Here is a 14,244-nt window from a genome sequence, read left to right as displayed (position 1 = left end):
TGCAAATATCAGAATACAGGTTAATTATGCTATACAAAAAAAGGAACCAGCACTACCAGTGGAGCTCAGGTTTAGGGGGTTGAGTTGAGGCGAGCGGGTTATGCCACTTACTTTACGGCTGCCGTCGGGTGTCTTGTAGGTGAGCATGTAGTTGTCTATTTCTGCAATGGGTGGCTGCCATGAAATGAGAGCACTGCGGTGATTCACTTCGCTGGCTGTCAGGTTCACGGGTGCATCCATGGCTATCAGAAACAGAGAAAACACATTACTTTGACACTAGTGAAGAAGGTTTGCAATACATTTAGGTGACGGTGAAAAGACTTCTACTGGTGCTGATACTGCACATAATAATGCTGTTCTTAAGCCTATAATGCCCTTTGTATCATATTTGAGTTTCTGAGACCTCTATCTCAGCAACATGATCAATACTTGCCATAATTTCAAAATGTTACGGACAAAACAATTTTTTTTAAATATAAAATTAACATTGTTGTTAACAAAAAGTTGCCAAAAATGCCCAATGTATCAAATGCGATACAAAAAATATATAATAAATACATAATACAAATATATTATACACAACATGATATAACAAAAAAAAATGTGGATTTTGTTATAAGGGTTGAAACTCATCCCTTTGTTTGGATAAAACTACAGCCTCCGCTGCCTGCTCAGGTTTTCTCTTTATGGACAGAACAAGCAGAAAAGTGGCAGTGATCCAGCCTTCTAATAAAACCTCAGAAGCTCAGATGAAAGAGTCTCGAGTGTTAAGATATAAATTGCATTCATGCCAGTACTGCTGAAGGCCATCTTGAAAGGGTTTAATTATTTAGATTTTTCTGCCACTTAACCACAAGTGCAGCGCTGCTGATCTCCATGAAGAAGGATGAGGCTGCCATTACCACATCTCTTAGTGTTAACAAAATGAAGAGATCATGCACAGTAATTTGTTTTAGTCCATACGTCAGTATCTCATATGTTATTTCGAAAAAAAATGTTACTCAGACAGGAGTCAATGGCTCATTTTGAGCTGCAGAGTAATATGCCAAATATTTACTGTGCTGCACTGATGTATGAAGGGATGTGTCATCCGCTTAATTTGTGTGACTCATTTAGTCTTTTTTTTATTCAAAAGAATGAAAGTCTATGATACAGCTTTTTAGTACTTACACTACGAGACCATAAAAGTTTTCTGTATATATACTCTAAGCATTTAAAAGATGCCAATTTTATTATAAAGGCCCCTATTGCGCTCTTCAGTCAGATTCTGTTGCTTTTGTAATTGTGAATTTGTATATCTATGGTGCGAGATTACATCATAAATTTATTCATCTTGGACAAAAAGGCTCATAGTGAACACACCATCCCCGACATCCAGCTTTTCAAATGTTCTTTTCACATTCATTACATATAACACACAAAATCTCTCTGTCTGTCCATCTGTGAACTCTGACACAGTCAGGAGACGAGCAGGCAAACTTGAGCCACAGCTACACCTTTTCCACATCACATATTATCATTGTAAATGACCATTAGCTTGCTTCAAAGCAACTTTTACAGATGGAAGCAGTGAGTCTGATAAATGCACAACTTGATGGCAGAATGTTCAAGGTGTGCTCTTTCTTTAGTGGTTGTTAAATTCTGTTGTATGTTTTATATCTGCCTACGGAGAATTGATCTGAATCACAGAATGACACAGTCCTGAGCTGCCTACAGACTGCAAACGATAGCAGAACTCTAATTTCCTTTTTACCTTTCATAGTATCTGTGATATCGAACCCTTGGTACGACGACCAACGTATGTGTTATTCATTTGTTTTATGTCAATGTTGCAAATATCTAAAAAATACTGCAACATAGTGTTTGATGGAATTTCTAAACCGATCACCTGCCAATGGGCTAAAATGAGCCATTTTTTATGGCTTATGCACCTACAGCATCATATAAAAATCCTTATAAGATCTCATTTATGGCCACAAAACCTGAATTATACGTTGTATATTTCCGAAAGCACCTAACAATGGACTAAAACCACAGACTAAACAATACTGTAGCATCGACATGTCCAAGTGAGTCCAGTGTGTCCACCTTAATGCTTTATGACCAGTGATGATTTTGGCATCTTACAACTTAATTTATAGCCATAAGCTAACAGAATAAACAAAAAAATTCAAAGTACACCTCACCATCTCTACCTTCTAATAAATTAACAACAGAAAAGAAAAGAGGAGGTACTTGTACACTTTAAATGTATTCCGGGAGGTGTGTACTCTAAAATCTCCACATCAGCACTCCTGATTCCCTTTAGGGCCGGCTAAAAAGAGCAGCGAGATATTTTTCCATGTTTAGTCGCTGCATATCACAGCCTCAAAAAGCATTCAAACCCTTGATCAGCAAGCCCACCCAAGTTTTACCGCACATTACATTACATCATCCAAGAATATTCTGAGTCCCTGCATGGTTTTAAACAAGGCCTGATTACAGTGCCTTTGTTGCTACTTTAACCACATCACAAGAAGACTCACCTCAGTTTCCAAACCTTACATCACCCTTTTTAAGCCAATATCTGATCTTCTGACATGTCGCGGAAGCACCGACATGCTCCAACCTTATTTTAGTGCATAATATAAAATAGATGACCCTCTATTTGGAAAATCGGTTTCTTGGAGTTACATCATGACTCTGGGGCACATTGTCAGACACTCACGCAACAGCGCTCAGTGTTAGGGAGGACTGAAACAAATGAAGTGCTGAGCTTTGTGTGCTCAGCAGTCCAATGTCACCTCTGTGAATAAGAAATAAAGATATCCTCTACATGGCCGTCTCTTCTTCCGATTCCCTCTGTCTGATTTCCTTGCTTTTGATAGCCGCCCCCCCTTTTTTCTCTTCTATTCGTCCTCTGTAGGGAAATTAACATGAGTTTTTAGGACTCCAAGGATTAGAAGAGCTGGGGAGTTAACTCTGAGCTCAACATCAAGCTCCAAAACTGAACCCAGACTTCATAAAACTTTGCAAATACAAAGAAAATCCTCAGCACCAGCTTCCCCGCACACTTGTCAGTTAAATCCTTTTGTGTGTACACATGTGGAAAGATCAATGACAGCTCGGTAATTAACTGCGTGTACCTGAGCTGATAACCTCCTGAGAGATGCAGGGTGCCTTCTCTCACAGAAGGTGATAGGCAGACTCACGCTGACGGGGGGATGTTTTAGGGTGAGAGGAGTGAGTCGTCCGCTTTAAGACAGAAGAGGCACTTTGCAGAAGTCCAAGGTGACGTGGCAACCTCCTCTCATTGCATTAAGTTTATTGATCTCCTCTGCATCTTATGTCTGCTTTTCCTCCTTGTCCCTTTGTCTGTTTTCTCCCACGTCCACATCAACCCGGGGCTTTCCACTTTCCTTATCTCCATTAGCGCTTATGTTTCACTCTTCTTCTCGTTTTCCCATCCTTTGCCCACCTCCTCTTGTCCTCCTTATCTGACAGGCTGTCACTCTCTTTCAGCGTGCTGCAGAAACAATGGAGTTTATATATTCTTCTTTTCATTCTCCCGTTCTGATGAACACTGCGGCTGGATTATAGCTGCGTAGGGGACAGGTGAGAGTGGAGCTTCTGATTCATAGAAATATAACAACCATCATTTAGCTTGTCTTTATTCTCCCCTTTCTCTTCCGTCTCCAGCTAAATCTGTCCCCTTGTCTCTCTCTCTTTCAGGCTCTCCCTCCAATTAAACCTTTGCATGGAGTGCGGCCGAGCAGGTGTTTCACAGTTCCTGGCAGCTCTGGCGCTCTATCTTTGGATGACGAGGTTTGAACAATGGGATTGGGATGAATAGGTTTGGCTACATCTAATGACTCATTAACACACGTTGTAAACAATTCCAGAGGAGGAAAAAAAATAAGCACACACAGAGCGGCAGATGGGAAGGGCAGCATGGGCACCAGCAATTTGTTGCAATGAGACAAGAGGGAGGAAGTGACTCTTCTTTTTTTGAGTGGATATCACATCCCTGTGCCAGTTTACGAGTGAGTGATGGTGTCTGGATGATGTATAGGCCATTCATTTGTGTTTATGAAGTCAAATGTAAGGAAATGCTACTTGGATACAACTCACAGATGGAGCGATGATGGCCAAGATAACACTGTGTTATTATCTTTTAAAGTCCAACTGTCTACTCCGGTATACATACGTGCCCGATCAGTCACTTTTTTCTCCGTTTCCTTTTGGAGAACAAAAACATTTAGAAATAAAATAAATGTGTATGTCATATCCTTTGTTTTCACAATTGCTCACACCGCGGTTTTGCCTTCGTATGCAAATCAGTCACACTGAGCCAGACAGCAACCTGCTGCACAACACAAGGACTAAACACCTTGAATAACTAATGTTAGCTTTTCTGCTCAAGTCTTTTTCTTATCTAACTATTAAACAAGAACACACGTGTGGCTTCTTTAAGGATATAAACTGAAACAAACATCTTATGGCAAAAGGTGCTCCATTAAAGTCAGTTTGTAGGATGTATTGCCAATTAGCTGGTCAGTTGGTGGAACTTGAGAAGTAAACAAACTTGCAAAATTCACTAGATGTGAGTATTTTGTGTCCTACGGTGGAGCAAAGACACTCGGAAAGTCTGCAGGCTGCTGTCAATCAAACACATCCATTCCCTCTAACCAGCTGAGATGAAAAGCAGCATTTCTGTCTGTTAACAAATCATTTATGATGCACGGACAATATTTAAACGACAAGAAAAGGATGTCTTGACGGCTTTAGTGCATATTATTAGATATTATACTAAAAACACAATATACGATATATACGATGTTCTATTTTCCCATAAAACATTTAACAGTGTAGGCTTTTGAGGAAGAAAGACGATAAAACTGTCAAAAATGCATCATTTGCCTGAAGAATAAAGATTACGGTTGTGTAATAGCGGCACTCGGTGAAGAACTACAGTATAAACCAGAGCTGCCTGCAGCAAGGATTGCTGCTGCTTGAGAAACGTGCCAAGCTCTTCTCAGCTAGCGGGTTCAGACACATCTGAGAGAAAAGTCCCGGTGCTGCAACCTACAGGCTTATGCGGCCACCTTCAGCAAAATCCCTTATTTTCTAGCCTTTTAGCTTAAATATCTGCCTGTGGGGAGCCAAAACTGCCTCTTCTGACAACAAAAAACTTTCATCTGTGGTTAACAGGCTTGGGGAATCCAAAAAGTACTGTGCCACCACCCGAAAAAAATAAATAAATGATTAAATAAATATTAACTGCGGATGAGCCTCATCTCTTTTTCCACACTTCTGTCTGTGCTGTGCTCAGAAGGCATAGAAGAAAAGTGAAAACCTGACATCTAGAACTTTTACTGACCTTTTGGACATGTATATGTGTTTGTATCAGGTAGACAGGAACTGCAGCTTCTATTTGAACCTTTATGGATTCATTCTTAGTTTAAAATAACTTGTTAACTTATTTAATTCCACGCTAATCTATATGTCTATGAGTGCAACGTGAGAGTACCTTTACAAATTTAACAGTATGATCTTTCTGTGTAAAACATTTTAGTCAGAAGTATTTGTGCTCTAGACAAAACCTACTCACAGGCTTACTGCATAAAAAATACACAGAGCAGTAATTCTCAACCCTGTGATCAAGTAGACAGACACAAGAACAAAGTATTCAAAACAAAAGAAAAAAGCAGAAAAAAAAGATAACGGGAGTAGGCAGGGTGGCACAGCAATAGATCCAAAGCCGGAGTAGCTGACCAAAACTATCAAATGTCTCATCTTTTCTCCCAGCTCATTCGCAACTTTACATTTTCGGCTGGAGTGCAACAGCGCGAGAATGCAAGCTGGGAGAGAGGAACAGAACCGCGCTTTAAGGTTTCAATTAGGAAGTTTAATTAACAACACTGGAAGAGCTCTTTGAAGCTGAGGTTGACTGAGGCTCCCCCTGCTGAGACATGTCATCATCAGTCCTGGAAGGCAGAAGACTTAATTGTTGTGCGTTTGAGAGCTCACAGGGCCACACAGCACACAGCTGTGTGAATAGAGCCTACTGTATACAGTACGTGTGCACTGTGAGGCCGACACTGTCAAAAACTCAAATTGATTTTAGTCCCTTTGTGAATTCGGGCAAAACTCAAGAGAAAAAGCAGTGGATATATAAGTGGACAGAACAGAAATACAGTAGAAAAGAGAAGGAAGAAACTTATTTTCTCATCTACAAATTTAACAGAATTCAGCTTTGCTAATTTCTGTGGCTTTATGCTCTTTTAATGTAGGGCAGAATGGATCAAATACATTTCTGAATGGATACACCGAGTCCTCTGCAAATGCCTTTTCCTCTTTTCTGTCTTCCCCACCTGAGAATATTTCCTCCAGATTGGCACAGCGAGAATACATTTAGTCTGTTCCACTCAGAGAAGGACACCAACAAAGGGAAGCACCCAACTGTTTTCTTAATCCAATAAGACAGGACATTCAAAACAAAACAAAATCCTTGTCCTCTTCGCTCACTCCGTGGCGTTGCCTGGATCACAGCAATTTCCCAGCTTCTATTATATGAGGGATTCTAACCGGGGCAGGAGCGCCCGTTTCCATCCTTGTTTTGTTTTCTCGAGAAGCAGAGGTACGTGATGCACAAGCAGAGCTCCTGTTTCAAAATTAGAAGCACCTTAAACTGCCAAGAACATTTGTTTATGTATGAGTTACTATATGCATACGCCGCATTGACATGGATGCAGGCACACCTAATTTTCCTGAGCCCACATACATGTTTTGAAGTGTCTGGAGCCTTGCTCTCATACATTGTCAGAGCTTGTTTCCATTTCCAGTAGTTCGTATCTGCTGCAGTGCAGGACAGGCATCTCTGGTGCTCATATCCCATAGGGGGATGTGAACTCCTCTGCTGACTATTTTTTTATTTTTTTTCCCCTGGAAGAAAAATCTAAGTTTACAGAGCTGCAACTCAGCTAAACTAGAACAATTCCTTCACCCCTAACTTTCCTTTCAGTGGAGCAGGCGACAAACGTGAATTTACTGTGGGGGACAGGTGGAGGTGGAGCAGGGATGAGTTTAATCCTCATCACATAACGACTGTTTCACCACGTCTAACTGTCAGGCAGAATTCAGACTCTCTGCAGCAGGTTTGAAAAAGAATCAAAGCTATTTAAATCAGTATCAGAATACATTATTAATCCCTGAGGAAATTATGTAATAAAGGTGTACATACACCTGACTGGCACTGTGAAACAATCCATCACAATATTAAGTATGCCTGAAATTCTTGCTGTTAGTCTTTTTGTTCCAAACTTTGATGCATGCATGCAAAAAACTTGTCATGATAGAAAATCTGGTAGCCCTTTACAAGAGTGGTACAAAGTGGGCAGTGTTGGGGAGTAACGGAATACATGTACCGCCGTTACGTATTTAAAATACAAAATATGAGTAACTGTATTCCGTTACAGTTACTGTTTAAAAAGGTGGTATTTAGAATACAGTTACTTTGTTGAAATAAATGGATTACACGGCGGTACTTTCCTGTTTCATATTGTGGCGGGTCAGGACTGTTTCGGGTTTGTTTGACAGCTACGTTCTGTTGTTCCAGGCAGCGTTACGGTTGCCATGGTTACAGGGTGACGCTCTCTCTCTGCGGGTTTCCTGGGTGAGAGAGCGCCTTTTTGTTGTTGTTGTTGTGCTAAGCTAATAGGCAGAATGCTACAGACATAGCCCTAAAGAACGTAGCCTCATGGGCAGTGTAGTCCGTGCTGCAGGGAGAATGGACTGCCATACCCGTTATGTTTCTGTGAGCGCGAGGAGGGAGAAAAAGGAATAGTACGAGCTGTCACCGAGCAAAAACGGGAGCTGGAAGCATGTAAATATAATAATAACCACTGCAGCCAAGAAGAGTGCCTGATGAGCCCAGTTGTAAGTAAGCTATTAAGACTCGACTGTACACTGCGTTCGTGTTTTCCTCCGAAAACAATAAGCTCTGTTGGAGCAGCCTTTCAACTCCTCTCTCTGTCTCTCGCAAGCAAAGTTGACCCAGACAACAAAGTAAAGCTATTTTTCAGCTACGAGCCCAACACGGAACCCGATGTATTAGCCAGATGTCCCTTTACTATGATTCAGAGCCGCGGACCTTCAGTAATAGTAATAAATATCACAGCAATAGTACATTAACGTAGTTGTAAACAGCATGATAATATATTAAGTAATCCAAAGTATTCAGAATACGTTACTCTCATTGAGTAACGTAACGGAATACGTTACAGAATACATTTTGGGGCATGTATTCTGTATTCTGTAATGGAATACATTTTAAAAGTAACCTTCCCAACACTGAAAGTGGGTAATACCATTGTAACAAATAGGTAGCTTCATGGTAACATCAGCATAAGTAAGTCAATAACTTTGGTTATTTGTCAGGATTTAGTGCACAGAATATGAATAAGGCAAGAAAAACATACTGCAGTAAATACTGAATTATTTAAACATTACAGCTACTTATTGTTAAATCATATTTCTCAAGTTGGAGCAGATTTGTGTTTGCAATGAATGGGGGTGGGTGGGGGGGGATATCAAAGCAGCAGATGGTGCAGATAAAGTTTAATGTTATAATCCTGATACAAAGGAGCAGATTTCAGGGGAAACATATCATGAGGGCTGTAAAAAGACAGAATTCCCTCTTTTCAATATTGTTTTTGTGTTGCTTGTTCACCCATCAGAGCTTCTGCAGCTAGTGTGACTTTGATATGCAGGTGAGTTTGCCAGCCAGCATTGCCTTCATCCAACAGCAGTGATCTTGGAGCCCTAAAAGGCAAGAATGCAGTGAGCTGTATAAACAACACTGATGACTTCTTGCACCTGTCAGCTGGTAGTTTCTCCCACTCTTACTTTCCACTGTGTTCGAGCTCTTAAATGTCTACAGAATTCCTTTCTACATTGGCAGATTTCATGTCTCTGGTTTTAGTGCCATTAACATCAGGACTCACTGCTGACCAGTTCAAAACAGTCCAGTTTTTATTGTTGTTTTTCTTTTAGATAGTAAGCATTGGTTTTACATCTTAAGTTCATCAAGCAAAAGGCTCTGCTTGGTTTCAGTTAAAAGGTTAAAGCCACCTTTCTAATATTATGGTGCTAATGTTACACCCTTGAGCCACCAAAACAGCCATCACACACTGACACGGGAGGATTGGGTCCTCGAGTGTCTGGCATCAGGCAGCAGTGAATTCTTTGGGTACTGTGGGGTTCGAGGGTGGAGCCTCTGCTGACCAGAGCAATAGGGAGGTTCAATTCAAAGCTTTGGGTTCTTTCTCTTCTTGTTGTTGATGGTCCTCACTATCCAACAGTGACAGTTCTTGTCCACAAAAGGCAATGCTCAACAGACTTTCTGAGAGGGCACCTTTGTTCCATGTGTGTACCGCACAGTGCATGGCAGGATCTATAGTCCAAGGATACTTCAACTGAACAGGCACCTGGCATTACCACGTCAACAGCACAATCAACTTTTGCTCCTGAGGTGAGGGAAGAAATCTAAACTCTGCTGGAGAAAAGGTTCCAATAGTTCCCACTCCAAAGACCCACAGCTACTATTTCATTATTTTGAAAGAGCCCTCTGAGCCATGAGATAACCATGTTAAATAAATACTTTCAGTTCAGAATGCTAACTACATGTCAGGGGGTTGGAGTCACCGTGCACAAGGAGCTGGTTAGATTTGAAAGAACCTTATTTTCATTGCAAGTCCTAATTTCATCGAAGCAGTCCTTTTGTGTACTGGATAACGGCATAAAAATATTGTGCTCTCTCATTCGGAGTCTTGCTTGTGGCTCAAGGCATTGTCGGCACCCATCATGACAGAGGGCTTCTGGCCCCTGAACTACCTCTATGAGCTATTGATTTGGGAGAATTGGCTCATCCAGCCAGCACTCACGCAGTCCTGCTGATAATAGATTTACAATCTCTGAGGTTCAAACCAAGAGAAATACCATCTTCCTCCCAGTTAGAAAGTTTCTTTCCAGAGTTGAAGTTGGACTCTGTAATTAATAATGCATGGTTATCCCAGTGTGGTCAGGCAGTCCACACTGCCTGACCACACTGCTTCTTTTGGAGAGACAAAGTTCCTTTCAACATGAACATGCAGGGCAGGGCTGTGCAAAAACAAATATGTGAATTTTGTTTGGCAGGACGAGGAAAGGTAGTATATCACTCCGTTAGAGCTGAGGCATTTTTACAGCCTCAATCCCACTGCAATTTTTCATTTCTGTACCACGATGTAGGCCGTGACAATACCCCCATATTCACATATATTCAGTGTTAGGATAAACTGCCCTTTGCCCTGCTCTCTCTTTCTCGCTGTCAGCCTATTTAAATATGGTGCTATAAGCTGCTATCCCTAAAGGCGCCTCATAAACTGAGAGTTCTAAACCACTGAGTGGATTTCAGCTCCTTCCAGAGAAAGAATGCGGTGCACGGAGAACAGATACAGAAACGATTTGGCCACTGTGGATGTGTTCACCTCCTTTACTCACACAAGTTGTTGCTACAGCTGCTGATTTAGGGTCAAGTCATCCTAATCTATCTGCCTGGGTATCACTGGTTGCAACTGAAAGGGGACTGGGTGTTATGCATATAACCAATGAGGGAAGGAAACTAGATATAACACAAGTCAGCTCCTTATTGCCTAAGGAGCCTGTGAAGTGCAGTGTAGATTGAGGAGATGAGACTGTGCAGCATCTTTAATACCCCTTAGGGAGGGCAAAGCCTCTTGTGCCAGCAACACTCTCATTGGCCTTGACAGGCACGTTGAAGTTAATTTTTCAGGTCTTGCAAGGATCCAATGCACATACTGATGTGGTATACCTTGTCTCTATTCTTCAGGGAACATTTGTTATGCAGTTGTAGTTTTTTTCTTATTATATATATATATATATATATATATATATATATATATATATATATATATATATATATATTTTTTTTTTTTTTTTTTTTTTTTTTTACTTGATATTGATTGTCATATTTTCCTATAGTTTCATACAGCAGGTGCCAATAATAGTAATCACATTACTGTGTAACTATATTAATGCAGACAGAAATTAAACCAACTGACACTGTATTCTTTATCCTTTATGGGTTCGACATAACATAACATAACTGCTTCTTGTATCATTAAGGCGTCAGTCTGTGACAGGCCTGAATTATATGAGACCCACCTTCTTGCCATCTAGTTACCAATTAATAGGAAAAACAGTGGCATGAGTATTTTGTTTTTGCCATTTTGCTCACTTATTAAATTGATATGCACTAGCAGTTTTCTCTGTTAATTATAATTAATTATATATATTTTTTGTAAGAAATAGTACAGCTGATTATTTTGAATTCTATTAATCCCCTTTGAGGGGTGAATGATCCATTGCAACTTTTCAAGGGTAGTGCAGCAGCTGCCCTTGGTCATTAAAAAAGTATCAGAAAAATTAACAATTAACATAACGATAGTTTTTGCTATAAATAAAACTGTATGTGCCCAGGACACCCGCACAGACCCAGTAGGCTAAACTCAGGCCTGGAAGAACGCTCTGCAGACGGCAGTGCTAGCTGCTGAGTCAGTTGCCCACTGTACTAGCTGAATCAAACGGATACATACGGGTTTGGAGGTTGGTGATGACGGTGCCACTTGTAAGCGGTCCTTTGGTGGCGTAGAGGGCTACAGAGTAGGTGGTGCTTGGCTTGAGGTTGGACAGCTGCAGTTCCTGCTTGTTGCCTTCCACGAGGAAAGTATCAGCCGTTACTAGAAAATGAAAAACAGAACACAGAAAACACATGAATGTTTACAACATTTAAACCATCCTCAAAAGATTGCAGTGTGTATCTCTGAAAATGTTTCCCAACACAGGAAACATCAAAGTTTATAACTCCGCCTTGTGACACCTGGACTATTTTCTCTTCTACATTGTACATAGTAATATTTTAACTTGGAAATATTTCATTTTAATTTTTATTGCACTTTATATTTTTCTGTTCCTAACTGTGTGGCTCCATGGTGTAGTGATTTACACATTACACATTCAGTATTAAGAGAGCTCTTATTTACTTTAATATTATGAAACCATGTAAGACACTGTGCGCAGGCTGAGAAAGATAATAATACAAAAACAATGCCACATTCAGAGGCTCAGTGGCAGTATTTGTGGTTGTGGAGTATTAAATTAAGGTGGCAATGATGAAAGGTCATCTACACGATGTTCTGAAGCATCTTATAGATGCAGTTCTGGATATTTTGAACTTTTTTCAGTCTCTCCTTCATCCTTTTATATACAGAAACATCACAAGAGCACTGATGCATTTTAATTAATCTAAAACATTACAGTAGACAGGTATATATTATTCGTAGTCCATGTGATACCATTAATCTCTGATACCACGATGGCTTGGATTTTATTTTATGTGGGTGTTTCCATCAATAAAAACTATTTTGTCATGCAGGACAATGCACAATGAAATATTTAACTATTGACCCTGGTTTAGTACATTAACACTCAAGGGAATTTGTCCACAACTTACACTGCACTTCTCTAAACCTTGGCTGGGGCTGGTTTCCAAATATGTGTCCAGCATATAGATGCTGTCTCCGTATCTGTGATGATCTGGCTGCAATCCAGTCAGTCAGAGTGTAATTTACACTCAGACTCTGACAGCTGAGTAATACAAATTTCTCTGGATAACTCCAGGCGTGGCATACTGCGTGGGGTCATGTGCAAATGAGAAAGATGCTTCCCATTACATTTTCCCCAGCCAGTTTATAAAAATAACAACAGCATGAGATAACACTGGTTGAGTGTTGTATTGACCTATTAGTAAAACAATATCCAATTTCTTGGAAACCTTTTATACCTACACATATCAGCGCTCTAGTTGTGTGCATGTCAACTGTCTTTAAGCCATATCTGTACCTACTGCTGCTTGGCAGTCATCCACTTGGTTCAGGGAGCAAATTATAGACTGGCTCTGAGGGGCCAAGCAATATGGCTATCTTTTACCTGTCTGGATATGGCTGTCAGATGCTGAAGACATGGGCTGCATCAGAAATGCATGCCGCCTAGTAACTGCATTGTTTTTGCCAAGGCTAAGCAGTTTAACCAAGCATAATGAACTGTTCTGAAAGCAAGACAAATGGATCTATATTGCCTCAAAGGACTCATCGCACTGATCTCACTTCTTAATGGGAAAACTGTGATGGTACCTGTCACATCTTCACATGCAACCGATGACTCTCATTGCACTGTATGCTGCAACTACTACAGTACTACTATATATATATATATATATATATATATATATATATATGTGTGTGTGTGTGTGTGTGTGTGTGTGTGTGTGTGTGTGTGTATGGTATTTATGGTCTTCTAAAGTTAGAGCCAACTGTAGATGGGCACTACAGTAATTTTGTCAACGTAAGGAAGTATAAGCTCATGTTTTCATGTGTTTTAATGTGAAGTAGTCACAGTGTCGTGCTACAGTTTAATGGTTGTTGATGATGTTATTTAATTGGTGTCCTTTCACTGACTTTCCAACATCAAATCAAGCAAATGAATGCACACTCACCCTGGTTGTGTGTGAGAGTCACCACGTAGTTGTCAACATTGGACACGGGTGGATTCCACCTCAGCAGGGCTCCTTGAGGGGTGATGTTGAGGGCCGTCAACTCCGACGGCATATCCATCGCTATGTTTGCAATACAAGACAAGAATGAACACAACAGTTAAACAAAAGATAATATCAGGCTCTTTGAACGTCTTCCCCATCATTTATGAGATATTGTGTCAGTGCTACACAGATAAATTGACAGCTGTGGATCACAACCAAGAATGACAGTGGTCCGCTCATTGCAGACAAATACAACATGTTTGCTATACATTGTCGAAATAATCTTGTTTGTTTGTAACGTGTGCAAATCTATAAAAATTTTTGTCAACTTGCTTAACAGTGACTTATAAATCATTTGAGGAAAAAATAGGCACCCAAGTCAAGAGGTGAGAGAAACAGAGAGCATAACACATAACAGAGAACTTGCCAAAGAACCCTTTTAAATTTTTAAATTGGCCTTTTTGTGTCTAGAAACCTGTTGTAAAAATACATAATTTGTTCCAAAAAAAATCAGAAGTGGACAAGAGGATGACAAAAGAAGTGACATGCCCCCAAAAAAGATCTACAGCCAATCAGGAGTATTTGAAAGTCGTGTCCTCAAGAAATAA

The 14,244-nt window shown here is 40.3% G+C and overlaps 1 protein-coding gene across 7 annotated transcripts in view; it reads right to left on the bottom strand.

Moving 5' to 3' along the window:
• tnr (tenascin R (restrictin, janusin)) overlaps nt 1–14,244 on the bottom strand; it is a 194,837-nt gene that overhangs the window by 20,923 nt on the left and 159,670 nt on the right. For all 7 annotated transcript variants that reach the window (XM_040021759.1, XM_040021758.1, XM_040021761.1 and 4 more), the window contains 3 exons: nt 13,595–13,714; nt 11,637–11,780; nt 112–242 (listed from right to left, as the gene is read on the bottom strand). In XM_040021759.1, the coding sequence (XP_039877693.1) occupies nt 112–242; nt 11,637–11,780; nt 13,595–13,714 (395 nt within the window). The remainder of the gene's footprint in view (nt 1–111; nt 243–11,636; nt 11,781–13,594; nt 13,715–14,244) is intronic.

Source organism: Simochromis diagramma, unplaced genomic scaffold (assembly GCF_900408965.1).
Source record: "Simochromis diagramma unplaced genomic scaffold, fSimDia1.1 OVJJ01000205.1, whole genome shotgun sequence".
In the NCBI taxonomy this organism is placed as follows: domain Eukaryota; kingdom Metazoa; phylum Chordata; class Actinopteri; order Cichliformes; family Cichlidae; genus Simochromis; species Simochromis diagramma.
This window is presented reverse-complemented; position numbering and strand designations above follow the sequence as displayed.